The sequence below is a fragment of the Schistocerca americana genome, chromosome 4 (assembly GCF_021461395.2).
Source record: "Schistocerca americana isolate TAMUIC-IGC-003095 chromosome 4, iqSchAmer2.1, whole genome shotgun sequence".
Classification (NCBI taxonomy): Eukaryota; Metazoa; Arthropoda; class Insecta; order Orthoptera; family Acrididae; genus Schistocerca; species Schistocerca americana.
Genome location: NC_060122.1, coordinates 624,098,715 through 624,126,252, shown reverse-complemented (window position 1 = coordinate 624,126,252; position 27,538 = coordinate 624,098,715). Strand labels below are relative to the sequence as shown.

Genomic DNA, 27,538 nt, shown 5'->3' with positions numbered 1-27,538 from the left:
GCGCGGCTCCAGACTGTAGCGCCTATAGCTGGTCGGTCACCCCGGCCGGCGGTTCATTAGAATCTATGGATATTTCCACAATCTGTCCTACAGAGAAAACAACATATATCGTGCTTCTGCTTTCCTTAAATCTTTGATGTTCTTCTGCTGTTTTCATATTATTCTGTATTCTGTCTCTAATTACTGATAGCAACTCTTTTAAGGTTGTAACTGTCAACTAATTATCTATTACTTACTGATTTTTCTTTTCTTTGTATGGTTTCTTTTTGTATATTTTTGTTTCCACTCTATAAGTACCCCTAAATAATACTCTTAAAGAAAGTTTCAAGCTGTTAATGTATTTGTCTGTATACCCTCATTGCTTAAGATTTCTTAATTCTTAGAGTAAGATAACAATATTTTTCCCAGGCATTGATTCTTTGCTAGTTTTTCTGCATTCGCAATACGTTCCCAGTGACGTCACCTCTCTTCAAACAACATCTTTGTCTACAGACAGCCTCTTAGGGCTACAAACGCTATCGATAAGGTCATTAAAGTGTAGACTGTAGCAGATAAGACACCTCACACTGAAGGTATAAACATAACGATAAAATATATCGCGTATCTGTGTCTTTGGTACAGTTCGTGTGATTACCTGTGCCCTTGAAGCCCATTAGACTGTGCTCTGCTGTTATGCTGACCAGATGACTTCGTGGTGAAGAAAATGAGATAATCTCAGTGTATAAGTAGGTATGAGTCTTTCATGATGGAAATCAAGAAACTGTTAAAGGAGTGGTGTGATTGCATGCTCAGAGACACTCTGTACCACGCCCTCATGATGTGTATTTGCATCATCAGCCTCATCATTATTAATTTTCCGGTATGTCATCAGGTCCTCTGTGAGTCTTTCTTCTTGTGTCCATTGCTTCCTTCTAATATTGCTGTAGGCGCTGTCATCCATCATATCACTCAGGATCTCAGATCTCTTTCGCTACTGTCGCAGGTTCGAATCCTGCCTCGGGCATGGATGTGTGTGATGTCCTTAGGTTAGTTAGGTTTAAGTAGTTCTAAGTTCTAGGGGACTGATGACCTTAGAAGTTAGGTCCCATAGTGCTCAGAGCCTTTTGAACCATTCTCAGATCTCTTCCTTCCTCGCCACATCTTCCCTTCCACATACCCCTCTAACACTCTTTCTCTGATCCGCTTCTTCTCTGTTAATACGTGTCCAGTATAGCTAGTTTTTCTTATTTTTGTTACATACAGTCATTCTCTCTGCTCTTGCACTTTTCTATTATCTCTTCAGTTTTCACTCTATTGAAGATTTTCATTCCGTTCTCCACCAAGTCCACATTTCACAGGTCTCCAGCCTTGTTCTGTCTTTCTTCCTCAGTCTCCAGAGCTTCAGCACCATCAAAACCACAGCCCATAGGAAATACATTATTTTCCAGACATCTTTGTCCATATTTCTGCAGAAATACCTCCTTATCTTATAAAACACCTCTTTTTCCTTTGCTGTCTTGATTTTAATTTCTGTACTGCTCTTCCAGTCGGTTTCTAACATGCTCCCTAGGTATTTAAAGCTGATCATGTTCAAATATTTCTCCATGCAGCATTATGTTTACCCTTTTATTTGCAGCCAATGTCGTTACTTCGTTATTTATTCTTCAAATCTTTGCAATCACTACAAAAAAAAATCACTACACTGCAAGTTTTACTTAGTTTTTAATATACCTCGTTGCTTATCATTCTTTTTCAGTCATTAAAAATGTCATGGTAATGCAGATGTGGTTAATAAAACGCAAGAACTAAAAATAACACCATCTGATAATCGAATGAAAACTAAAGTTTTATTGATCGTCATTCATGTCACTGTGACACAACTTGAATATACTGGTTGGATCAGCCAAAGGAATGTTCTGCAAGCATTATGATACAATGCATTAGACGATTTCCACATTTTCTTCTATCAGCTACTTCACGACAATTTTCAAAATAGGTTACAGTTTGTGATGTTTTAAACTCGTTGCATGAATGAGAATAGAGACAGACAGATCACAGGTTCAATATGGCAAAGGCTGTCGGGCCTGAAAAGTACGCGCTAAAGAAGGTAAATGTTAGTGAGCTGGAAGGATGTGCTAAGTCCACTCCTGAGGTGCAGGTGGCGGGGACCACTGAATGAAAGCAGGTTCCAGAAGGGACAATTGCAGTGACGTATCAGAAACTGCGTCGGGGACCAGTAGTGGATAATAGCTTCCGTTCTGAATGCGGGAAGTACAGAACAGAACGAATAATGTTGCGGAAAGATATAGTAAACATATGCTACCGATACGATATGTAATAAATAAGTATACTGTGTTACAAATAACGCAGCAACACAATTATATACACAATAGGAGACAGTAATGTACAATGGAACTTTTAAAATGAGTGATACAAAAGCTCTTAGAACATTTTAACAAACTAAATATCGTGGGATATACCTGACAGTAAAAACAATCTTCTGTACCATACACGAAGAGGACCCCACAGTGTAAATTGAGCCTCCAGAGTCGCGCAACATCGCTATGGTCAGACGCCACAGAGGGCTCACAACACGGACTATGTTATGCATCTGTCTGATTTCACCTGAATAGTTCTCAAGTGGAATTCATGTGTCAAATTCGAATACAATCCGCCGCGCCACTCCACTGAGAGTGTACTAAAAGTCTGTTACAATACAGAATGTGTTCATATGTGAAACATAGCGTCTGGTCGAGGGCAGCATTTGAATGGCACTTGCACCATGACATGGCGGCTGGACGTGGTGGAGCTGTGTGCGGGTGTGTGTGTGTGTGTGTGTGTGTGTGTGTGTGTGTGTGTGTGTGTGTGTGTACCAATATTTTAGTAGGCACAGACTTTCTGGCAAACAATTCTGGTAGCATCAGTTACCAAGACGGATATATTGGACTGAACGTTGGCACTAATCGGAACCACCTTCGTTTCAATCATTCACTTTGTGGTGAAACGTTACTAACTCATTTGTACATAGATATAAGTTAAGATTTTTTGGAATTTATTTTGTATGTATGTTATGTATGTTTTACTTATGGTAAGTTTTAGTCAAATTAGTCTTGTGGATTAATTCTTGGTGTGCGGAGGTACATGTAACGGTGTTTGGCCGATTTCATGATATTTAATAAAATTTATTTAGATTTTGTGCCGTCATGCTCAAATTTTATGTAGAGATAGTTGATGTGCCAGTTTATTTGCTTGATTGATTGATTGCACCAAGAGTAACTTAACTGAGGCAAAGGTGCCGTTCTCTGATGGATGCAGTAATTTGGTCGCTGTTGTTTCTGCGCAAAGACACTGATCACAGAATCTGAAGTACAAAACTGCAGCCGGCCGCGGTGGCCGAGTGGTTCTAGGCGCTTCAGTCCGGAACCGCGCTACTGCTACGGTCGCAGGTTCGAATCCTGCCTCGGCCATGGATGTGTGTTATGTCCTTATGTTAGTTAGGTTTAAGTAGTTCTAAGTTCTAGGGGACTGATGAGCTCAGATGTTAAATCCCATAGTGCTCAAAGCCATTTGATCCATTTTTTTGAACAAAACTGCAGTCACGCGTCTTGTTCTCCAAACTGTGGCGGGACTGGTCTGCGTTTGTCCTAATGAATTTTCTGCTGTGTGAGTTTGGTCTGTCAAGGGTGGAACTCACATAGCCATACCTGTGGGGGCGCATTTGTATTAAAGGATCACATAGCTAATGGTTCGTGTTCGTTTCTGTGATAGAAAATGAGAGCCATCGAATTTAATTTACAGCCCAAAATATTTTCTACCCCTACCGTTGCGAGTCGGACAGTATTAACACCATGCCTCAAGACAGCAATTGTATATATCCATCGTCGTGGCTAAGAAAAGTCCAAATGGACGTTCTGCAGAGTGGTTATGATTAAACTTTCGCTACTTGAGAGGACCCTCATGAAAAAAGAATCATAGAATGGCGATAATGTTTTTCGGAAACATTTGTAAGTCATGCTAGAAAGATCATTGTTTGCACCACACTTCGGACGGTGGACCTCGGAATGAATGTTCAGCTGTCGTAACACAGCTTGTGGACTGCTTGCAGATCGCATATTGGGTCTATCACTCTCAGCTGTACAAACAATAACCTCTTCAGCAAAACGTGGTGCAATTGGTAGTCGGCTTCCCTCAAGAGCAGCTCCAAAATCACCAGTTAAATCGAATCTCTGAATCATGTTCCTCAACTCCACCTCTCCATATTCCTTTAATGCATCGATACACGCGAAGAGCAGAGCATTTCTGGTGTTTTAATCAAATAGTTTTACGTGTAATGCCTTGCTGATCTTGTACACACCCATACTGACTACCTGCAACTGTAATACACGTTGGACTAGACCAGTGTTCAAAGCTATAACAGTGCAAGTGAACTTTTAACCACATTGTCAAGCATCATCTTCACACTTAAATTCGTCATGTTTGTTTTTCCTTAATCATTTATTGTAAATTGTTGTTATTCTGTACTTCCTCCAGTTTTATCGTAACAGGAAGTGCGAAGAAGATGTATAGATTCTACACGTAAGAATGCAATTTCATAACAGCAATTACATTCGGTGGTAGGGAGTTATCTTCCTACGATTTCGGTTTTTGACGCCAAGTGTATTTGGTGAATACAACGAAATCACTACAGTTTATCAAAATTTCAGTACAATTTAGGCAGACTACACAAGAGTATTTTAGTGCCCGAATTCACTAGTTTGTGATCCATTACTAGTAAAAGAATTAGAAAAAGTAAAAAAATAATATGATTAATAATAAAAAATAAACAGCGAAGGAAAAGTGCAAGATGTCACGGATCTGAATGCATGTCTGGAAACAGGAAAAAATTTCCTATAGTAGCGTCGCTGTACATGGGTCTGTGGCACAAACCGCTGACTAAGCTACTGGTCTGCCTGTTGGCGGTATACAGTCATTTTTGCTGCTGCACTAGAATGGGGCGGGTTCTGAGACAAGTGGACCGCTACCTGTACCGCAAGAGAACATTCCCGGTAACCGGGTGTCTCCTCCGATTTTCCGCGGGATTGTAAAATCAAAACGGCTCGATATTTCTGCGCCCCACATGCCCAGGATCTTCAGGAGAATGTAACTGTTGCTGAATCCTGCCGAAAACTGATGCTAAGGCTGCAAATCGTCGTCCAATGTAGACCACTGTACCACATACAGCGCATGCGTCGTCCGTCACGTTTGCTGCCCCTGAGAGAGGGTTGGTGACGGTCCTCTTAGTAGAACAGTGGCGGCAGCGATATATCGTACTCAGTACACGCGGACTGGCCGCACCAAAGAACATGGTCTTTTGAAGTGTTTAGAGGAAAACCCGTGTCTTCTTTAATTACATCGTCTACCTCTTTATAAACACTGTTCCAGGTACCGGAAGTACTGGCAACTATGAGTCTCGTCAAATGTTATCCTTTGGCTGTCGTTTAAACTATGTTTCGATGAAGCCGTTTTTTCAGACAGTCGTAACCTTGCGTGAGGGCAATGTCTCAGGAACCTGCGAATCCAACGGCGATGTAAAGTTTCGCACACTGGCATCCTACGTAGCAAATTGTCTCTATCGGAGCCAAGATGTACCCCAATCTTGGTAGATGGGCGGAACACACTGTTAAGGTTGAAATTCCTCAACATTCCTCCAGTTTTCAGGGATATGCCTTAGCGGAAAGAATAAAGGCCACAGATCTGTGCTACGCTTGATGCACCTCTGGGATTGGTCCAAAGGCTACGACGTATCTGTTTCTCAGAGAATCCATTTTGGTGAAGCACAAGCATCAAATGTGCGCGATTCTGCGTTAAAATGCTTACCAGAGTCCTAAGGACGCTCTTTCATTGGTTCAGTGGGTGGCAAATCTTAGCATGCAGTTACCGACTTGTATGAATCAGCTTTAGTTTAACAATATGTCCTAGAGTACCGCCACGTATTCTGTAAACCGTGACGTCCAGAACTGAAAGTCTCCTAACACTTGCGACCTCGATGGTAAATTTTATGCCGGTATGAAGACATTTTAAGTGGTCTAAAAGTCAGTTAAGAGTGTGACGTGCATGATATCAAATAATATAGATATGATCTAGAAACATACAGGTTGCAATACTGAAGTCCTCAGTTCTCTGTCCTCTATGTCCTCAGTGTACAAATTGATGACTACGGGCGAGAAAGGACCTCTCCGTCGTTCTGTTCGTAAATGTTAGCAGTAGATGAAAAGTACGTGGATGTCAGCAAATGACGACAAAGCTTCACCAACTCGTCATCCAGTTTTTTACTAGTCAGACTGAAGGACAGTTGCAAGCGGACTCATGTGAATACAGATATTGTATCAAAATTCGCAAATAAATCCGAAGGCTCCAGCCTGAAAGACTTCAGCCGTCGAAAAAAATTCACCGAACTGTAGTTATGGTGTCCTCTCTTGGCAATGTATGGATTCTACGTGGGTGCATCAACGAAATTAAAAGAAAAAAAAATCTTGTCAAGTAGAATAAAAGGTTTTATTTTTCCTGTTCTAAATGAAAGATTTTGATTATTATTTTTACTCAATTAATTGGTCTAAATGTAATCTTACTCGTATTTTTCTTCCTGTCATTCTCTTTCCGTTTTAAATCTGCTTGTCTGGCCCATAATCTGCAGCTGAGTGGGAACCAAAACTGCTCGTCGGTTGGTTAATGGGAGAGCCCGTGAAGCCAGTGTGAGGATAGTCACAGGTAATCAATGACCACAAGAAATTATAGTAGACTTCTACCGCTGAAACTGAGATTTTAATGTCCTGAATCACCCCTAGAGATTAATCCTGAATTCCGTGAACGAAGTGATAATGATTCTAGTTCTGCTGTAAACTACTGACTGTCGTTTTCTCAGACGCACTGCATGTCAAACGGTTGCGGTTAGGTTAGAACATGAGTTCTAAATTCGCGGCTATGAAACGCATCGTCTGCCGCAGTTCAGTCGTTCACTTGAAAGCAGCTGTCCATACAGCGTGAAAAGTATTTAAACCGACAAACTCTGGGACGTTGTAGGGGACATCGAAACAAATATTTTTCCCAAATGCCATATTTTCCTATGAGGAGTATTTAAATCGGTAGAGGAAGATATCTCTGGAAGCAAATTAATGAAACCAACAAACACTTTTCCATTTTTTATGACCAAGAGACAACACAGTAACACAATCCAATTCAATTCAATCAGGAGTATCCTGAATTGTTCCTGCTGCTGCTGCTACTGTCCAGGCAACCAGATCCTCTTCTGATGCAACAGGAGTTGCGTAAACAAGGTTGTGCGTCTCTCCCCACACAAAAAAGCCCAGAGGGGATATATCTGGAGATCGAGCAGGCCATCTCTGCCAATCCACGTTTCGGGGAACCGTCGGTCCAGGAATCGACACACACGACGACTGAAATGTGCCGGCGCCCCGTCATGTTGGAACCACATGCGTCGTCTTGTAGAGAGCGGGACGCCTTCCAGCAATTCTGGCAATGCTCTGGCGAGAAAATTGTAATAGTGCCTGCCATTTAATGGCCTAGGTAGCAGATACGGCCCAATTAAACAGTCCCCAACAACACCGACCCACGTATTAACGAAGAACTGCACTTGATGAGCGCTAGTAACTGTGGCATATGGGTTATCCTCACTCCAAACACGTGAATTGTGCATGTTGAAGACTCCATCACGCCCGAACGTTGCTTCATCGACAAACAACACAGAGGATGGAAAGGTAGGATGCATTTCACACTGTTCCAGGTACCACTGCGAAAACTGTGTTCTGGGTGGTTAATCAACTGGTTCCAAGTTGTGGACACACTGTTAGTGAAATGGACGTAACAACTGCTCTCGAAGGACTGATCTTACATTCGTCCGATTCGTCTCCACGTTACGTGCAATTGCACGAGTGCTGATTGAAGGATCCCACTCCACATGCTGCAAGACAGCTTCCTCAAATTGCAGCGCTCTTACCGGGCGACGGCGTCCCTGTCCAGGTAATCTGCTGAATAAGCCGGTCTCACGCAGACGTTGGTACACAGCAACAAAGATCGTATGATGCGGGACACGGCGATTAGGATATTGCTGCTGATAAACCCGCTGTGCAGCTCGTCCGTTGTGGTGTGCTACGTAGTATGCACCAACCTTATCAGTGTACTCACTCCAGGTGTATAGCTCCATTAGTAAACATAGACAATGCACTACCACACTGGGGGACAGCAGTTTCCTACAACTGAAGAGCGTAATACGCCCTCGAACAACTGAAGGTCGCCCGCATCTCGTGGTCGTGCGGTAGCGTTCTCGCTTCCCACGCCCGGGTTCCCGGGTTCGATTCCCGGCGGGGTCAGGGATTTTCTCTGCCTCGTGATGGCTGGGTGTTGTGTGCTGTCCTTAGGTTAGTTAGGTTTAAGTAGTTCTAAGTTCTAGGGGACTGATGACCATAGATGTTCAATCCCATAGTGCTCAGAGCCATTTGAACTGAAGGTCGTAATACGGCCTCCACCGGTTTAAATAATCCTCATAGGAAAAAATTACACTAGGGGAAAATATTTGTTTTGATGTCCCCTACAAATTCCCACAGTTTGTCGGTTTAAATTCCGCGTTACACATTAACAGCATTTGTGAAGTGACGTACCGTGTTTGTGTGTCGCCCATAACCGAGCGTAGACGGTAGAGGATGGCCCAACGCTTAAACTCGAGTTCAAATGTGTGTGAAATCTTATGGCACTTAACAGCTAAGGTCATGTGTCCCTAAGCTTAGACACTACTTAACCTAAATTATCCTAAGGACAAACAAACACACCCTTGCCCGAGGGAGGACTCGAACCTCCGCCGGGACCAGCCGCACAGTCCATGACTGCAGCGCCCTAGACCGCAAGGCTAATCCCGCGCGGCACAACGCAGAAGCGGCAAGTGCTAGACGACAACAGTCAAGTAATTGTAATCTGACTGCAATTTCTTCCGCTTGGTGCCCAATGTGATGGTGTAATGCTTGTTCCACAGCGCAGATGAGTTATTACAACAGTAACCCGTGGTCTAGGGGGGCCGGCACGGTAGCTGAGCGTTCGGTCACAGGGTTAGCTGCCCTCTGCATTAAACAAAAAACAGAGGTCAACGATGAATCTGAATGCGTGTTATGGGACATCCGGCCCGAACGAGTGCAACGGACAAAATTAGATTCTTTTCTTTAAAATAAGGGTAGCATCTCTGATTACTAATCAAAATGTTCTCGGTCATGCATTCCAAACCCACCATCGCTTAAATTTTAATTAATAATCAGCATTGCCGACAGAAGACTTCCGGCATAAGAAATGACCCTCCTTCTCAAAACTCCTTGTCAAAGGGTGTGGAAGAGTGGACAGAGGATCAGGGCACTCTCCTGTCCTTGGTATGCGAAACTGCCGCTAAAGGCACAAGATTCAGCGATGATCAATGACATGAGAAAGCAATTGGTAATGGAACATAAAATGTATTCACAGGACATGTGTATAAGTGTCGTGATAATCTCTCCATTGGCAAAAGATTACGGAATAGTCCCCCATTCGGATCTCAGGGATGGGACTGCCAAGGAGGAGGTGGCCATGAGAAAAAGATTGAAAATCCAATCACGAGTCGAGGCGTGGAATGTCAGAAGGTTCAAATGGCTCTGAGCACTATGCGACTTAACTTCTGAGGTCATCAGTCGCCTAGAACTTAGAACTAATTAAACCTAACTAACCTAAGGACGTCACAAACATCCATGCCCGAGGCAGGATTCAAACCTGCGACCGTAGCGGTCGCTCGGCTCCAGACTGTTGCGCCTAGAACCGCACGGCCACTCCGGCCGGCGGAATGTCAGAAGCTGGAACGTAGTAGGAAAGTGGAAAATTTGCGAAGGGAAATGAAAAGGCGTAATCCACATACAGTAATGATCACTGACGTGAAATGCAAAGAAGACAAGGATTTCTGGTCAGATGAGTATAGCATAATATTTATAGCTGCAGAAAATGGTGTAACGGGAGTAGGATTCTTTGTGAGTAGAAAGGAAGGACAGAGAGTGTATTACCGAACAGTGCAGTGAAAGGGTTGTTCTTATCAGACACGAAAGCAAACCAACATCGACAACAACAGTTAAGGTAAATATGCCGACGTCACAAGCTGAAGATGAAGAGATAGAGAAATTACATGAAGATATTGAAAGGGTAATATAGTACGCAAAGGGAGATGAAAATCTAATAGTGATGGGGAACTTGAATGCAGTTGTAGGGAAAGAAGAAAAGGTTACAGGAGAATGTGGGTTTGGGACAAAGAATGAGAGAGAAGAAAGACTAATTGGGTTCTGTAATAAGTGTTACATCATGGTAAGACAGAGATTCCGAAGTCAGATATTATATTGTAATTCGGATCCAGGAGCAGATATAGACTAAGGTCACAATGTAGCAGTGATGAAGAGTAGACTGAAGTTCAAGAGATCAGTCAAGAAGAGCCCATTCGCAAAGAAGTGGGATACAGAAGTACTAACGGATGACGAGACACGAATGAAGTTCTATAAAGCTAAAGATACTGCAATAAGGAATAGCTCAGTAGTCAGTACGGTTGAAGAGGGATGGACGTCTTTAGAAATGGAAAAGACGGTAGTTGGAAAATAAAACATAGATACAAGAAAGTAACTGCGAAGAAACCATGGGTAAAGAAGAAATATTTCAGTTGATCGATGAAGAAGGAAGTACATAAATGTTCAGGGAAATCCAGGAATAAATCAATACAAGTCACTGAGGAATGAAGTAAATAGGAAATGCAGGGAAAATAAAAGGAAATGCCTGGATGAAAACTGTGAAGAAATCGAAAAGGAAATGATTGTCGGAGGGGCTGATTCAGCATATAGGAAAGTCAAAATTTCTCCGGTGATATTAAAAGCAACGGTGTTAACATTAAAATGTTAGTGGGGAACCAACTGTTAAACGCAGACGAGAGGAGGATAGGTTTAAAGAGTACATTGAAGGACCCTGTGAGTGGGAAGATTTGTCAGATGAGAATCATAATTTAAGAGAGCTATAGATGACTTATAAACAAATAAGGCAGAAGGGTTAGATAACATTTCATTAGAATTTCTAAGATCACTGGGGGAAGTGGCAACAAAGTGACTGTCACATTTGTGGTTAGAATATATGAGTCTGGCGACATACAATATGACTCCTGCAAAAATATCATCCACACAATTCCGACGACTACAAGGGCTGACAAGTGCGAAAATTATCGCACAAGCAGCTTAACAGCTCACGCACCTAAGTTGCTGACAAGGATAATATACAGAAGAATGGAAAACAACATTGAGGTTTTGTTAGACGACCATCAGCTTGGCTTTAGGGAAGGTAAAGAGAACAGAGGGGCAATTCTGATGTTGCTATTGATAATAGAAAGAAGACTAAACAAAAATAAAGACACGTTCATAGCACTTGTTGACATGGAAAAAGCGTTCGACAATGTCAAATGCTGCAAGTTGTTTGAAATTCTGAGACAAATTTGGGTAGCTATAGGGAGGGACGGGCAATACACAATATGTACAAAAGCCTGGAGGGATCAATAAGAGTAGGCGACCAAGAACGATGTGCTCAGATTAAAAAGAGTGCACGCCCAGGACATAGTCTTTCGCCCCTACTGTTCAAACTGTACATCGAATAAGCAATGATGGAAATAAAAGAAAGTTTCAGGAGTGAAATTAAAATTCAAGGTGAAAGGTTTCGCTGATGACATTGCTATACTGAGTGAAAGTGAAGAATAATTATTTGATACACATCAGATGACTATGCAATTGCGAATAATGACTACCATCAGCTGTAGAATGGAATGACAGGTGATGAACCTAACATCAGGATTGATGGTCACCGAGTAGATTTTAATTGAGAAATTCTACTACCGCGGTAGCAAAATAACCAATGACGGACAGAGCAAGGGCCGGCCGCGGTGGTCGCGCGGTTCTAGGCGCTCCAGTCCGGAGCCGCGCTGCTGCTACGGTCGCAGGTTCGAATCCTGCCTCGGGCGTGGATGTGTGTGATGTCCTTAGGTTAGTTAGGTTTAATTAGTTCTAAGTTCTAGGGGACTGATGACCACGGCAGTTGAGTCCCATAGTGCTCAGAGCCATTTTTTTGACAGAGCAAGGAGGATACAAAAAGCAAACTAGCACTGGTAAAAAGGGCATTTCTGATTAAGAGAAGTATACTAGTATGAAAGATAGACCTTAATTTGAGGAAGAGATTTGTGAGAATATACGTTCGGAGCACAGATTTGTATAGTAGTGAAACATGGACTGTTGGAAAACAGGAACAGGAGAGAATCGATGTATTTGAGATGTGGTTCTACAGATGAATCTTGGAAATGAGATGGACTGACAAGGTAAGGAATGAGGAGGTTCTTCGCAGAATTGTAGGGGAAAGGAATATGTGCAAAACACTGACAAGGAGGAGGGACTGAGTGATAGGACATCTGTTAAGACATCAGGGGATAATTTCCATGCTGCTAAAGGGAGCTGTAGACGGCAAAAGCAATAAAGAGATTGGAATACATCCAGCAAATAATTAACGATATAGGTTGAAAATGCTTCTCTGTGATGAAGCGGTTGGCACAGGAGAGGAATTCGTGGGGGGCCTGCATCAAACCAGTCAGAAGACCGATAACTGAAGAAAAAAGAAGAGACCACCACAAAAGCGTTCTGATATCCTTAATGCTGCCCCTGTCATCAGTTGTCCATCCAACATTACGGGACACTAACCTCCACCGATTTAGGGAAGAGCGTTTTGTCATTCATATATTTTCTCAGGCAGAATATGTGACATTTAAAAAATTATCAGCAAAACAATTGGAATGCTGCCGTTCGAAGCGAAATCTATGTCGATGCCTGTCGTTAGATTGGCGTTGACACCGTCAAGTGTCCGGAGGTAGAACGAATGGACCATCTCTTGTAAGCATTTACCCCAAGTTTATCAGACTGGGTGAGGGGTGCTGCAATGTGGCATTCTGTGGAGGACTTCACGCACCATGAATTGGCAAGAAGATATCGTAACTGCCTCCACAATTACACGTAACTAAGCCCTTAGTTCGCTTTTATAACACAGTTACGGTACGTCTCCAAAGAGCTACGACGTGTCACCATTATCGCTTTTCCAACAAGACGGATATCTGCTGCATATGGTTACCAACTTTCGACACCTTGTTTATCCATGATAAGACTAAGTGAGAAGCATATTCATTCAAATAGCCACTGTGAAAATATACAATGAGATGACGAATGTCATGGGATAGCGATATGCACGTATACAGATGATGGTAGTATTGCGTACACAAGGAATAAAGGAGTAGCACATTGGCGTAGCTCCTACTTGTCCTCGTGATTACTGACGCGTGGCAGGAACTGACGGACTTTGAAAGCAGAATGTTGACTGGAGCTATACATATGGGACAGAGATCCACAGTGCCAACAGAGTGCCGAGAAAACCATTTCTGGCATTACCTCTCACCACAGACAACGCAATAGCCGACGTCCTTCACTTAACGACCGAGAGCAGCGGCGTTAGCGTAGAGTTGTCAGTGCTATCAAACATGCAACACTGTGTGAAATAATCGCGCAAATCAACGTGGGACGTACAGCGTAAGCTACCATTAGGACAATGCGACAAAATTTGGCCTTAATGGCCTATGGTATCAGGCGACCGATGCGAGTGCCTTTGCTAACGGCACAACGGTGCTTGGATCGTCTCTACTTGGCTCGTGATCACATCGGCTGGACCCTAGGGACGACAAGAAACGTAGCCTGATCAGATGAGTCCGATTTCACTTGGTAAGAGCTGATGGTTGGGTTCGAATGTAGCGTACACTCAACGAAGCTATGGGCTCCAGTAGTCAACAAGGCAGTGTATGACCTTATGATTGCTCCACAATGGTGTGGGCTGTGTTTATATTAAATGGATTTCGCCCTCTGGTCCAACTGAACCTAACATTGATTGTAAATTTTTATGTTCGGCTACTTGGAGACCATTCTCAGCCATTCATCGACTTCATGTTTCCAAATAACACGAACCTCCACCGAACATTTGTGGAACATAATAGAGAGGTCAGTTCGTGTACAAAATCTTGCACCGGCAACGCTTTCGCATTTACGTACCGCTAAGGCGACAGCATGGATCGGTATTACCGCGAGGAACTTGAACGACTTATTGAGTCCATGCCGCGTCGAGTTGTCGCACTACGCTAGACAAACGAAGATCCGACACAATATTAGAAAGTATTTCATGACCTTTACCACAACAGTGTACATCATGAACTACGCCTATCCACGTTACGTACAAGAAAATGAAGTAATTTTGAGATTTGACAGTATGTGTACTGGAAGAGCCAGCACATGGGTACTACTAAATCATTATTTAAAGTGGAGTAAAGGACTAACAACCAGAAAATAGAAAAACAAATCCACTTACATTTCAGCTTCAGATGGTGGTTTCAAAACTTTCAGCATTGTGAGCCAATATTTTTCATTCGTCCCAGGCCAGGGTTTGCATGGGAAACTCCTGAAGCCTTTCTCCTGAAAGGAAAACACCAAGTATTAGGAATGGGCAGATATGCTCTGATAAATCTGTGTTCGTTTCTATTGCCACCAGTTGCTGGTTGACTGTTCTACCATTTAAGATAATGGAATTATTGGGGCAGTATCTTAGTGGATGCTCACTACAAATTACATGCAAAGATATTGACGATGAACATGTTGCTATAGTGGCAAGGAGTTGATCTTGTGCAGAATTATTATAGTTATTGTCTAGTGACGTCAAACTGTGTGTTCAAACTGTCAACAAGATGAGACATATCTGTATATATTGTTAATACCATAAAATCGTTGCACTGGTGTATAAGTACAAGGGCAACTCAGCATTGCGGGGTCTTTCGCCTTTAGCGGCAGTTCGCCATTCCAACGGTCATGAAATGCCCCGAACCTCTATCTGCTCCTCCGCAGCCTAGACAAAGCCGTTGGAAGAACGACGGTGAAGTCTTAAATGGGAAGAATCCGCAATAACTGGTACAATAGGAAGTACCAACTTCCGGCCCTTCACAGCGGTTCACTAAGTATGACTATAGATGTAGATGCAATAATTTAGTTATTTGTCAAAGATGCTACCCTACACCACACTAATGTATCTGATGTTAACTGTGTTATCACTAAATTGTACGATAATCGAGGCATTCGGATTCCAAAAATTGGGGGGAGGGGTAAGGATGTAGGGGATGGTAGATGATGGATGGAGGGAGTGTGAGGTAGCTCTGATTGGAAGAGGAGGATGTATGCAGTTCAAACGAAAACTCTGAAACAGTCTACTTCTGGGTTTGCAATAGTTGATTGTTATAGAAGAAGACAAATTAACATTACAAGCTATAATACATATTTTCTCATATTTATATCGTATGGCACAATTTTTAGGGCAATATATCCCTTGGAAAGAGCAGTTCAGGTAATGTACGTAGTTCATCTACCATCATACTACTGACAACTCTTGAAGGCATTAGACATTTTATTCTCATTTCACAATTCATTCACTTGCTAATAAAACTACAAAAGAACAGTCTATTTCAGTTCATAGTTACTACACTAGTAGAAAAAAAAGGCAGGTTGGCACCAATCAAGACGACAGCATCATCCGACAATTTCGCCAGTATAATAAATGTCTTAGGCATGACTTAATGTGAACAATATGTCAGGTATACTTCAAGTGAAGAATATTGGAATTTTAGCTGTATCAGGTGACGCTTTAATATTCAGAAACAGTATCAAATACACGAAAACCTCCTGTGGAATTGAATTGTACTAAGTTAGGTAAATATTCTTTCTTACCTTGTAATAAAGTGTTTTACTATTTCATCTGTTGTAGAATGTCGGAATATCTAGAGCAATTGGAGGCTGATTTTTCTATAGAAAACAAAACGTGTATGGACTGCAATGCTGTCTTTTTGTCGCAGTCAGTCTACCGCTCTGTGTTACACTGAGTTCAGACTTAAGTCCCGAATTAGTTAAGTAAGAAAACCTTCTTAAGTTACTGGATGAACGTTATGATAGTCAGGTCCATGTCATAGCATCGACCTATATATTTTTCATCTCAAACAGCAGCTTACATCAACAATAAACCACTGGATTAGAGTACTAACCAGGCATCATACGTTTAAGTGTTCTTGTGCTGTCAATTACAGTAAGGTCATGATACATTACTGTATCAGTCATAATGTATCAGATACGTGCATTAGTGCTGCAATTCTAAAACTATCAGGTACTTATTTAAGAAGAGTGCTGTCTACTTTGGCATCTGTCACTATTCTACAGTCGATAGAGGTTGATTTTGAGGCACCATGCATTTCTGTTGTTCAGTGCTCATTCTGAAGTACAAGACAAAGTTAAAGGGATAAAACGTAGTGCTCAGGCACACAGTAAATGTAGAAGTGCAAACTTTCAGTCTCAAAGTGCGCTACAAAATTCTGGGGGGCAGTCTTCTACTCCGTGTTTTTCGCATCATGACCAGACAGTTTGCCTTTGTCATGATGCAAAATGCTACCAATGCGGACAACAAGTTCACATTTAAACAGTGTCTAAGCGGCAACCCCCACTCTCGCAACTAGGGCCACCATGAAAACGCGTGGCTATAGCAATGCTGTCAACAAGAACACACAGTTATGGGGAAGCCATTAACAATGGAACAGGCCATGCCGCGCACTTCCACGTCGCATTATCTTTCACTATAGTACGCAGGCAGGCAAACATAATTTTTGTTCATTTATTCGTGGAACAAAAACAATTAAATTAAAATGGATATTGGTACTTCTGTTTCTCTAACTGACAAAGACACATATGGCTCAATTGATACTCTACCGCTACAGCAGCCTATTTCTATTTTGTCTGCGTACAACAGACAAGAAATTCTAGTCCTTGACGTGTGTATTTCGCCTACAATTTTTCGTGGCGTGACAGAGGGTGGCTCTGAGCACAATGCGACTTAACGTCTGAGGTCATCAGTCGCCTAGAACTTAGAACTAATTAAACCTAACTAACCTAGGAACATCACACACATCCATGCCCAAGGCAGGATTCGAACCTGCGACCGTAGTGGTCGCTCGTCTCCAGACTGTAGCGCCTAGAACCGCACGGCCACTCCGGCCGGCCTGACAGAGGGTCTTTCGCTTCTTGTTCTTAGTTCTAGAAACAGTGCAAACACATTTCGGTTATACACTGAAGGGTCAAAGAAATTGGCATAGGCATGCTTATTCAAAGGCAGAGACATGTAAATAGGTAGAAACGGCGCTGCGGTAGGAAACGCCTACATAATATGACAAGTGTCTGGCGCAGTTATTAGATCCATTACTGTTGCAACAATGGTAGGTTATCAAGATTTAAGTGAGTTTCAACGTGGTGTCACAGTCGCCACACGAGCAACGGGCACAGCATCTCCAAAGTAGCGCTGAAGTGAGGATTTTCCCGTACGACATCAGGAATCCGACAAAACATCAAATCTCCGACATCGCTACGGCCGGAAAAAGATCCTGAAAGAACAGGACCAACGACGACGGAAGAGAATCGTTCAGCGTGACAGAAGGGCAATGCATCCTCAAAATGCTACAGATTTCAATGCTGAGTCATCAGTAAGTGTCAGTGTGCGAACCATTCAACGGACCATCAACGACATGTGCTTTTGGAGCCGAAGTCCCACTCGTGCACCCTTGATGACGGTATGGCACAAAGCCTTACGCCTCGCCTGGGCCCGCCAACATCGATATGAGACTGTTGATGACTGGAAACATGTTGCCTGGTCGAAAGAGTCTCGTTTCAAATTTTATCTAATGACTGCATGGGCACTGTATGTCAGCAGGGGAATGTTAGAGCTGGTGGAGGCTCTGTAACTGTGGGACGTGTCCACCTGGAGTAATATGCGACCCCTTATGCGTCTAGATACTACTCTTACAGGTGATACGTACGTAAGCATCCTGTCTGATCACCTGCATCCATTCATGTCCGTTGTGCATTCCGACGGACTTGCTCAATTCCTGCATGACAATGGCATACCACACACCTCCAGAATTGCTACAGAGTACCTCCAGGAACAGTATTCTGAGTTTAAACACTTCCGCTGGCGCCAAACTCCCCACAAATGAACGTTATCGAGCATATCTTGGATGCCTTACAACGTGCTGTTCAAAAGAGATCTCGACCCTCTCGTATTGGGTCGGATTTATGGACAGCTCTGCAGGATTCTGGAGTCAGTTCCCTCCAGCACTACTTTAGACATTAGTCGAGTCCAGGCCACGTCGTGTTGCAGCACTTCTGCGTGCTCGCGGGGCTGTACACGACATTAGACAGGTATATCAGTTTCTCTGGCTCATCATGGTACTCATTTCATTTGATGAACCATTGAACACAAGACAGTGTATTACAAATCAGTGTTTCAAGGCCTCACAGTAACGTTTATGAATTGTGTAGTAAATACGAGGAATTGTTTGGGCAAGGTTTAGCAAGGGCTACAGTCTTTGAAGCGCACATTACTGTGAAAGACAATGCGCAATCAAGATTCTTTCGCGCACGGCCTGTCCCCCATACAATACGTGAGGAAGTTGCTGAGGTACTGTAAATATATAAAGACAGTTGGGCTGTTCATCCCGTTTCTGCAATCTTGTGATCATCGTCCTTGGTCTTTCTCAGGAAGTCTTCAGGTGGTTTACGTCTGTGTACTGATTTTAAAGCAACACCAAACCAAAAAACTGCCGTGGATTCTTTTCCTATTTCACGTTTGGAGGAATTTACGGAGAATCTGGGGCAAGGTCGATATTTTTCAAGTAAATATTTGTGTGAGACGTATTTTCAGCTGCCACTGGACGAGCAGTCCAAGCAATACTTCACGATAAGCTCTCACCTGGGTTGTGTTCCAGCATAAAGATTACCGTTTGGTAGAGCTTCACCTTAGGAAGAACTGTACTACTTAGGTCATTTAATTAATGCACGAAGTATTCATTCTACTACATCACACTTGGATGCGTTTATAGATCTGCGAAACATTAAGGAGCTCCAGTCAGTTGTGTGGATGCATGCATACTACATCAAATTTATTGCTAACTCTGTGTAAATTGCTGCATCGCTCAACTGCCTGCGCTGCGAAAATGTTCCTTTCGTGTAGCTCAAAGAGCTCCAGAACGCATTAAACGAAGCATTGTTCAGTCCTCGACGTTTCATTCACTTCGACCCAGCTAAGCAGGTTGTGTTAGCTGTAGATGGACCTTCGTACAGCATCGGGGCTGTGCTCTCCCATAAAATTGTTTATTCCAGTAGACCTATAGCTTTTGTCTCTAAAACTCGTAACAAAACACAGTGTAACCACAGCCAGATTAGAAAAGAGACACTCGCCTTATCTATGTATTACAAAATTCTACCTATATTTCTGCCGTCACAAGGTCTACTTGCCGACAAACACCCACCTGCCTCTGTGTCTGCGAACCATTCCACAACAGTACTGGCCTTGTGACATGACGCTTTGTATTGTTGAAAATTGCCACTGCCAACGGGAAAAGTGATCGTCCTGAAGGGATGTACGTGGTCTCCAACCGGTGAAGGGTACTCCTTGGCCATCATGGTGCCTTAGCACAATGGAGAAGTCGCCAGCTTGTCCATGACCCGAAGTACATGTGTCAAGGAACTGTTCCCCTGGAAGGCTACGGATTCGCGACCTCCAATCGGTATGAACATTATGACGAAGGAATCGGAGTTCATCGGGTCATGGAGCGCTCTGCCACCAGTGCCGATGGTCGCTTGCCCATTTCAGTCGTAGTTGTCGATGTCGTGTTGTTCACAGTGGCAAAAGCTTGGGCCGTCGGTTATGGAGGTCCATCGTTAGGGGTGTTGGGCGCACTGCGTGGTCACACATTGTTTTACTCTGCCCAGCCTGATGTTCGTTCCGACACAGTTCGCCGCCTTTCCTGTTTTATAAGTCTGCCAGTCCTACGAAGTCTGACATGTATAATGAGGGATGTCCACCCAACCCCTGAACGTGGTTTCACATTGTTTTCGCCACGTGTTGAATACACTCATGCAGTACTCCTCGAACTCCCAAAAAGTCGTACAGTTTCCGAAATGTTCGTGCTGAGCCTCCAGCCATCACAATCTGGCCTCGGTCAAACTCAGATATACAACACACCTTCCCCATTCTACACACGGATAGACACTCACCGATACTACACGCACCATGCATGTGTCTGACTTCCACACTTCCCTCGCCAGGTGACTCTGCTTCCGCCTTGACGTTTATATAGATAGTAAGTCGGTGATCATAATGTTCTGGGTGATCGGTGTATGAATAATAAAGATGAGGATGGCCAATGACCTCTTTAGTGCTGATGCACACCAGGTTCGATGTCTTGTCGGAATAGTGGAAGTACCGCGAATAAAAAGGGAAATGAGCAATGGGCACTACATCAGAAGTGTGTGGGTAAGGTTAGAATTTGGGTCTGACATGAGGCGTACTAACGAAGAGCGTGCAGTTATGCTGACCACGGGCTCTTAGTTGTCAGAGCATCTGCTTAGTAAGCAGGAGACTTTGGTTCAAATTCCTGTCTGGCACGAATTTTGGCATTCCCAACTGATGTAAATCCATGCCCACTGACAGCCATTGTCGTCAATTCCTTTGCGCCTGAAGTAATATTGATTTCGCGAGTCCATTCTGGAACACACGATTGTTGTTAGAGGTAGGCACATAAACAATGTTTCCTTTTGTTGTCCCCACGACATCCGGATTTGTTTTCTTTTATTTGTCGTGAAGGTCTTCCAGAGGTCATTGTCTCAGGCAATGGATCACAATTAACCTCAGCCTATTTCCAATAGTTTTGTTCCACCAATTTCATACACCATTTGACTACTGTACCTTTCCATCCTCAGTCTAGTGGTGAAGCTGAACGTTTCGTTTGAACGTTAAAACGTCACACGAGAATACTCCATTTCCCCACACATGGGAGCAAGCTTTACAGATTTTCCTGTCGTCCTACCACACTTTGCAACGTGTCGGGTCGTCGCCAACTGAATTGTTACACGATAGTAGACAGCTTACCCTGTGGCATCTTATGCGGACACCATGGAAACTAAATTTCGGCTGCAAAGTGAGGTCTTCTACTAAGGATTTGCACAGAAACAGTGTTGGTAGCAGCGAAGGGTTGTGAGAGCCTTCCAGACGAGCTTCTTACTTCAGACAAGTTAGTGTATGGCTGCAGGGGTGACACTAAAACCAGATATGTTCTTCTTCAGAATGAGATTTTCTCTCTGCAGAGGAGTGTGCGCTGATATGAAACTTTCTGGCATATTAAAACTGTATGCCGGACCGAGACTCGAGCTCGGGACCTTTCCCTTTCGCGGTCAAGTGTTCTACCAACTGAGCTACCGAAGCACGACTCATGCCCCGTCTTCACAGCTTTACTTCTGCCAGTACCTCGTCTCCTACCTTCCAAACTTTACAGAAGCTCTCTTGCGAATCTTGTATACTAGCACTCCTGAAAGGAAGGATATTGCGGAGTCATGGCTGAGCCACAGCCTGGGTGATGTTTCCAGAATTGTATTTTCACTCTGCAGCGGAGTGTGCGCTGATATGAAACTTCGTGTCGGATTAAAACACAGTTTTAATCTGCCAGGAAGTTTCATGGTGTTCTTCTTCGTATATTATTGATTTTGCTGCAGAATGCCTATCCTCAGATCGAGTACGTCGGCCTAGCCCACACCAGCAATCGCATTTGTCTCGCTGCAAGTCGCGGGTGGCACAATCCACATTGTTGCTCATGGAGGTAAATGGCTCACAGCCGCCCCTGATGTCACCAATTTGGGCGCCTGTTCAGCAGGCTGAAGCGATGTCCACACCCAGAAGTGTCTCGTGCCGCCACAGATGGCCACATTGTTGTTCAAGACACCACAGTGTCTGCGTGTCTGGATGCAAGTGTGCCATCTGCGACTGGTTCTTCGTCCAGTGTTCCTGGTCACCACAATGTGGTGTGGGCCCTCTTTACCCTCGCTCTGTTCTCCATTGTGTCAGCATTCAGTTATCACCCCATCCCCTCCTCACTCTCGTCAAAGCCACGTGCATGCTCCCTGCACGACGACGGTGCGAAGGTGCGGTTGGCGGGGAGCGGCTGGGACGTGATGTCGTCCAAAGAACAGGGCGGCAAAGCAAGTTGGCACCTCGCAAGGAACCCATAGAAAATAATAGTTGCTGCATGCCGTCTCTTCAAGTCGTACCAAGGAATGATGTGTGTCAGCGTAGCGACACCTCCTAGAGATATGCTACGCCACTGGATTTGATAGCCTAGTTGCAGCTAAACAGAGGGGAAGTTCACCGCAAATCTCAGTCACCGAGCAAAACGACAGCATATACTTTTCCAGTATGTCAGATATCTTAGACAGAATGAGTTTCGTGTCGGCGCCAAGTTTCAAAACATCCAGAGAGTCACAATGGCATTTCCCAAAATATAAGAAACTTGTGGAGATAGCAAAAATATACGTATAAATAACTGTAAATGAACATTTATGCAGTATGCTGGAAGTTAGTCAAATTTTATGTCTTAGAGTTCCACCGAAAGCAAACCAAAGAACGAACCGTTGAACCAGGGAACGTATTTTCTCTCGGCACAACAATTAAAGTTTTCGGTGGCCGAAAAGTTGTTCGATGTTGCGCAGGGTGGCCATGCATATGTAACCTATCGTTTAGAATATATCTTAATTTTCCATCTTTCACTGTATAATTTCATCTTGCCCGCTTTTTGACGTCCACTCCTCCCACTTACATCTTGTGTAATAAATTGCTAAAGAACTGAAGCTATCTGGCAGATTAAACTGCATGCCGGGCCGAGACTCGAACTCGGACGTTTGCCTTTCGCGGGCAGGGGCTCTACCGACGGTCGGTAGAGTACTTATCCGAGTAAGGCAAGAGTCCCGAGCTCGAGTCTCGGTCCGGCACACAGTTCAATCTGCCAGGTAGTGGTTTCACTCTCATTTTGCTAAATAAGGGATTCAAATTTCTTCCACTGGCTGAAAACGTAATAAAAAGCAAAACAAATGTAAAAACTGGCCTACAATCATTTCTCCTTGACCACTTCATCTCTCCTACAAACAAATTTGTAACTGAAAGTGGATCACATGAAGAAAAAAAGTGCAAGAATGAAATGTGAGTGTACCACTGGTTACACGAGCAGTATTCAAGACATACACTGCACCATGTAGGACGGCTTGCTTATGTTCCCCTGCGCCAGTGATTTGGATCTTAGCGCTGTGTTTGGCACTCCTGTTAGACACGTGACCGAAGAGACCGCCGACGTGTCGGTGCTGAGGAGAGGCACGAACGGTGGCAGTCAGTTGGACTGAAGTAGAGGGGACAGACACCTCCCGGAAGCTAGTGCCGAGTCTGTAGGAGGGGCTGTCTGCACGCCGTCGAAATTCAGCGAGGGGGAACAGAGGGCTAAGACGGCCAACGAGTCTGGGAGCTCGACCGGTGATTAGAGATGGACAGTGAATCAAGGGACCTTCTGGAGAGACCCCAAGAAGAGCAGTTCTGGTGGTACGTCAGTCCAAGACTCTAAGTTGGCGTGTGTAGCGACACAAAAACGGACGTGGTCAGCACGGGCAGCACCGGAACTGGCGTGTGGACTGCAGCCTGTTGGAGGGTGTGCCGAGAGGTCTGAGGCGGTGCAGTCATGGAATGTGCCGCTGGTCCTGGCGGCGGTTCGAGTCCTCCCTCGGACATGAGTGTGTGTGTTTGTCCTTAGTGTGTAAGCTTAGGGACTGATGACCTTAGCACTTAAGTCCCATAAGATTCCACACGCATTTTTTGGAGCGGGTGCTGTTTTCTTCAGTCACATGAACTCTGTCGGTGGTAGGCGAGGAATGGCTTCAGCATATTGCAAGGACCTCAGCGAGAGTGCTTTTGAGTTAATCTCGGCAGCCTGATGCTTTTGTATTCAAGTCGAGTGACAGAGTTACATACAAATGTGACGTCAGTGATAGCTCATTTCATCCAGAAGTTGCGATCGCTATGGCTTGATTGGCCTATTGTACGTGAGACAGTGATAAGAGGATATTGTGTCGAAAGCAAACTGGTTCACATCGGTGCATGCAGTGCTCGTGATTATTCAAAAGTAACTTAGCATCTTGTCACAACTGTGGATCTATTCCATACTCCTTGGTTATTTTGTCGATTCACTACAGATCCTGTATTTGAACCTGTGGTTCATCCATCTATACTGCGAATTTCTATATTAATATATTCTCAATATATACTCTAAGACAAACAAAAAAGAACGGCTCACTACGGAATCGGTAGGTGCGATGTGCATGTATACATAAACAAGTGATTATGATTTCAGAAAATTTTTATGATTTATTCAACAGAAAAGGTTTCACAGTTGTGCAAGTTAATAACGCATGGGTCTACCTCTGGCACTTATACACTCCTGGAAATGGAAAAAAGAACACATTGACACCGGTGTGTCAGACCCACCATACTTGCTCCGGACATTGCGAGAGGGCTGTACAAGGAATGATCACACGCACGGCACAGCGGACACACCAGGAACCGCGGTGTTGGCCGTCGAATGGCGCTAGCTGCGCAGCATTTGTGCACCGCCGCCGTCAGTGTCAGCCAGTTTTCCGTGGCATACGGAGCTCCATCGCAGTCTTTAACACTGGTAGCATGCCGCGACAGCGTGGACGTGAACCATATGTGCAGTTGACGGACTTTGAGCGAGGGCGTATAGTGGGCATGCGGGAGGCCGGGTGGACGTACCGCCGAATTGCTCAACACGTGGGGCGTGAGGTCTCCACAGTACATCGATGTTGTCGCCAGTGGTCGGCGGAAGGTGCACGTGCCCGTCGACCTGGGACCGGACCGCAGCGACGCACGGATGCACGCCAAGACCGTAGGGTCCTACGCAGTGCCGTAGGGGACCTCACCGCCACTTCCCAGCAAATTAGGGACACTGTTGCTCCTGGGGTATCGGCGAGGACCATTCGCAACCGTCTCCATGAAGCTGGGCTACGATCCCGCACACCGTTAGGCCGTCTTCCACTCACGCCCCAACATCGTGCAGCCCGCCTCCAGTGGTGTCGCGACAAGCGTGAATGGAGGGACGAATGGAGACGTGTCGTCTTCAGCGATGAGAGTCGCTTCTGCCTTGGTGTCAATGATGGTCGTATGCGTGTTTGGCGCCGTGCAGGTGTGCGCCACAATCAGGACTGCATACGACCGAGGCACACAGGGCCAATACCCGGCATCATGGTGTGGGGAGCGATCTCCTACACTGGCCGTACACCACTGGTGATCGTCGAGGGGACACTGAATAGTGCACGGTACATCCAAACCGTCATCGAACCCATCGTTCTACCATTCCTAGAACGGCAAGGGAACTTGCTGTTCCAACAGGACAATGCACGTCCGCATGTATCCCGTGCCACCCAACGTGCTCTAGAAGGTGTAAGTCAACTACCCTGGCCAGCAAGATCTCCGGATCTGTCCCCCATTGAGCATGTTTGGGACTGGATGAAGCGTCGTCTCACGCGGTCTGCAGGTCCAGCAGGAACGCTGGTCCAACTGAGGCGCCAGGTGGAAATGGTATGGCAAGCCGTTCCACAGGACTACATCCAGCATCTCTACGATCGTCTCCATGGGAGAATAGCAGCCTGCATTGCTGCGAAAGGTGGATATACACTGTACTAGTGCCGACATTGTGCATGCTCTGTTGCCTGTGTCTATGTGCCTGTGGTTCTGTCAGTGTGATCATGTGATGTATCTGACCCCAGGAATGTGTCAATAAAGTTTCCGCTTCCTGGGACAATGAATTCACGGTGTTCTTATTTCAATTTCGGGGAGTGTACAAGCTGTTATTCGGCTTGATATTGATTGACTGAGTTATTGGGTGCCTATGTGAGGGGTATCGTGCCATGTTCTGTACAATTGGCGGTTACATCGTGAAAATCCCAAGCTGGTTGAAGGACTCTGCCCACAACACTCCGAAAGATCTCAGTCGGGGAGAGGCTCGCCGAATTTGCTGGGCGAGGTATGTTTAGGCATGCATGGAGATAAGCACTGAAAACATTCGCCATTTGCGGGCGGGAACTACATGCTGAAGCTTAAGAACAGAATGGCTTGGCGTGATTGGCAAGAGCGCAGGTCGTGGAATATCGTCTACGTAGCACTGTGTTATAAGGGTACCGCAGATGACAACCAGAGAGGTCCTGCTACCAAATGAAATGGCACTCTAGACCGTAGATCCTGGTTGTCAGGCCTTATGGCGGGCAATATTTAGGCTGGTATCCCACCGAGTCGCACGGTGGGCCATCAACGGAGACCACTCAACTTCAGCCAGTGAGATTCAAGTTTTCTGTTGTACATAAATGAATATTTACTTTTACAAAAAGTTGACATTGGCACAACAGTTGGAGGCCACAGACTTTCTAATGTAGTGTATTTGGATTTCCCATTTGGGACTATGTATGACGGTTTTGTATTAATTACCGTCAGCATTTGAAAAAGGTATATCGCATTAACCATATTTTGTTGAAGTTTATTCGGGCCTCAAGGAATATTTTGTCCATAATACTTTTTTAGATCTGGTTAAAACAGTTTTTTCATTGTGAAAAAAGGGGTAATAAAAATACTGAGTCCCATGTCTGCACAACCCCAGTCCGAACACCTCAATCACCACGTTAATAATTATTATATTGCATCTAGAGCACTATTTCGAGACCTTTAAGTGGCTAGTACTAACAAAAATATCGTGTGTAGTTGGCCTTTAAACTGACGCGGTTTACCGATTTTGATGAACTTTACGTACGAAAGACAAGAATAAAAATTAATTAAATGTGTGTTAAATCTTACGGGACTTAACTGCTAAGGCCATGTGTCCCTAAGCTTAGACACTACTTAACCTAAATTATCCTAAGGACAAACACACACACCCTTGCCCGAGGGAGGACTCGAACCTCCGCCGGGACCAGCCGAGACGAGAATAAGTAAAATTTTTTGCTCACCACAGTTTCCTCATCCGGGTTCCTCAGTGGCAGGCACCTCCTCGAGCCGAGGTCGTACGTCTCGAGCCAGTTGCACTTCTCTAACAGCGGCGACACGCCTACACGATCGCAGACAAAGAACAATTCGCAGGCGAACCAAGCGGACGCCACACCTTCCTCGAGGCACTCCAACCTTCTGACCCTGGAACAATATAAGAGAGGACGACATGTGTTGTTGTTGTGGTCTTCAGTCCTGAGACTGGTTTGATGCAGCTCTCCATGCTACTCTATCCTGTGCAAGCTGCTTCATCTCCCAGTACGTGCTGCAGCCTCCATCCTTCTGAATATGCTTAATGTATTCATCTCTTGGTCTCCTTCTACGATTTTTACCCTCCACGCTGCCCTCCAATACTAAATTGGTGATCCCTTGATGCCTCAAAAATTCTCCTACCAACCGATCCCTTCTTTTAGTCAAGCTGTGTCACAAACTCCTCGTCTCCCCAATTCTATTCAAT

The 27,538-nt window shown here is 44.5% G+C and overlaps 1 protein-coding gene across 1 annotated transcript in view; it reads right to left on the bottom strand.

Moving 5' to 3' along the window:
• LOC124612246 overlaps window positions 1-27,538 on the bottom strand; it is a 63,259-nt gene that overhangs the window by 9,006 nt on the left and 26,715 nt on the right. Inside the window, exons 4-5 of the mRNA XM_047140322.1 lie at window positions 27,045-27,225; window positions 14,449-14,552 (exon numbers count right to left, since the gene is read on the bottom strand). Coding sequence (XP_046996278.1) covers window positions 14,449-14,552; window positions 27,045-27,225 — 285 coding nt within the window. The remainder of the gene's footprint in view (window positions 1-14,448; window positions 14,553-27,044; window positions 27,226-27,538) is intronic.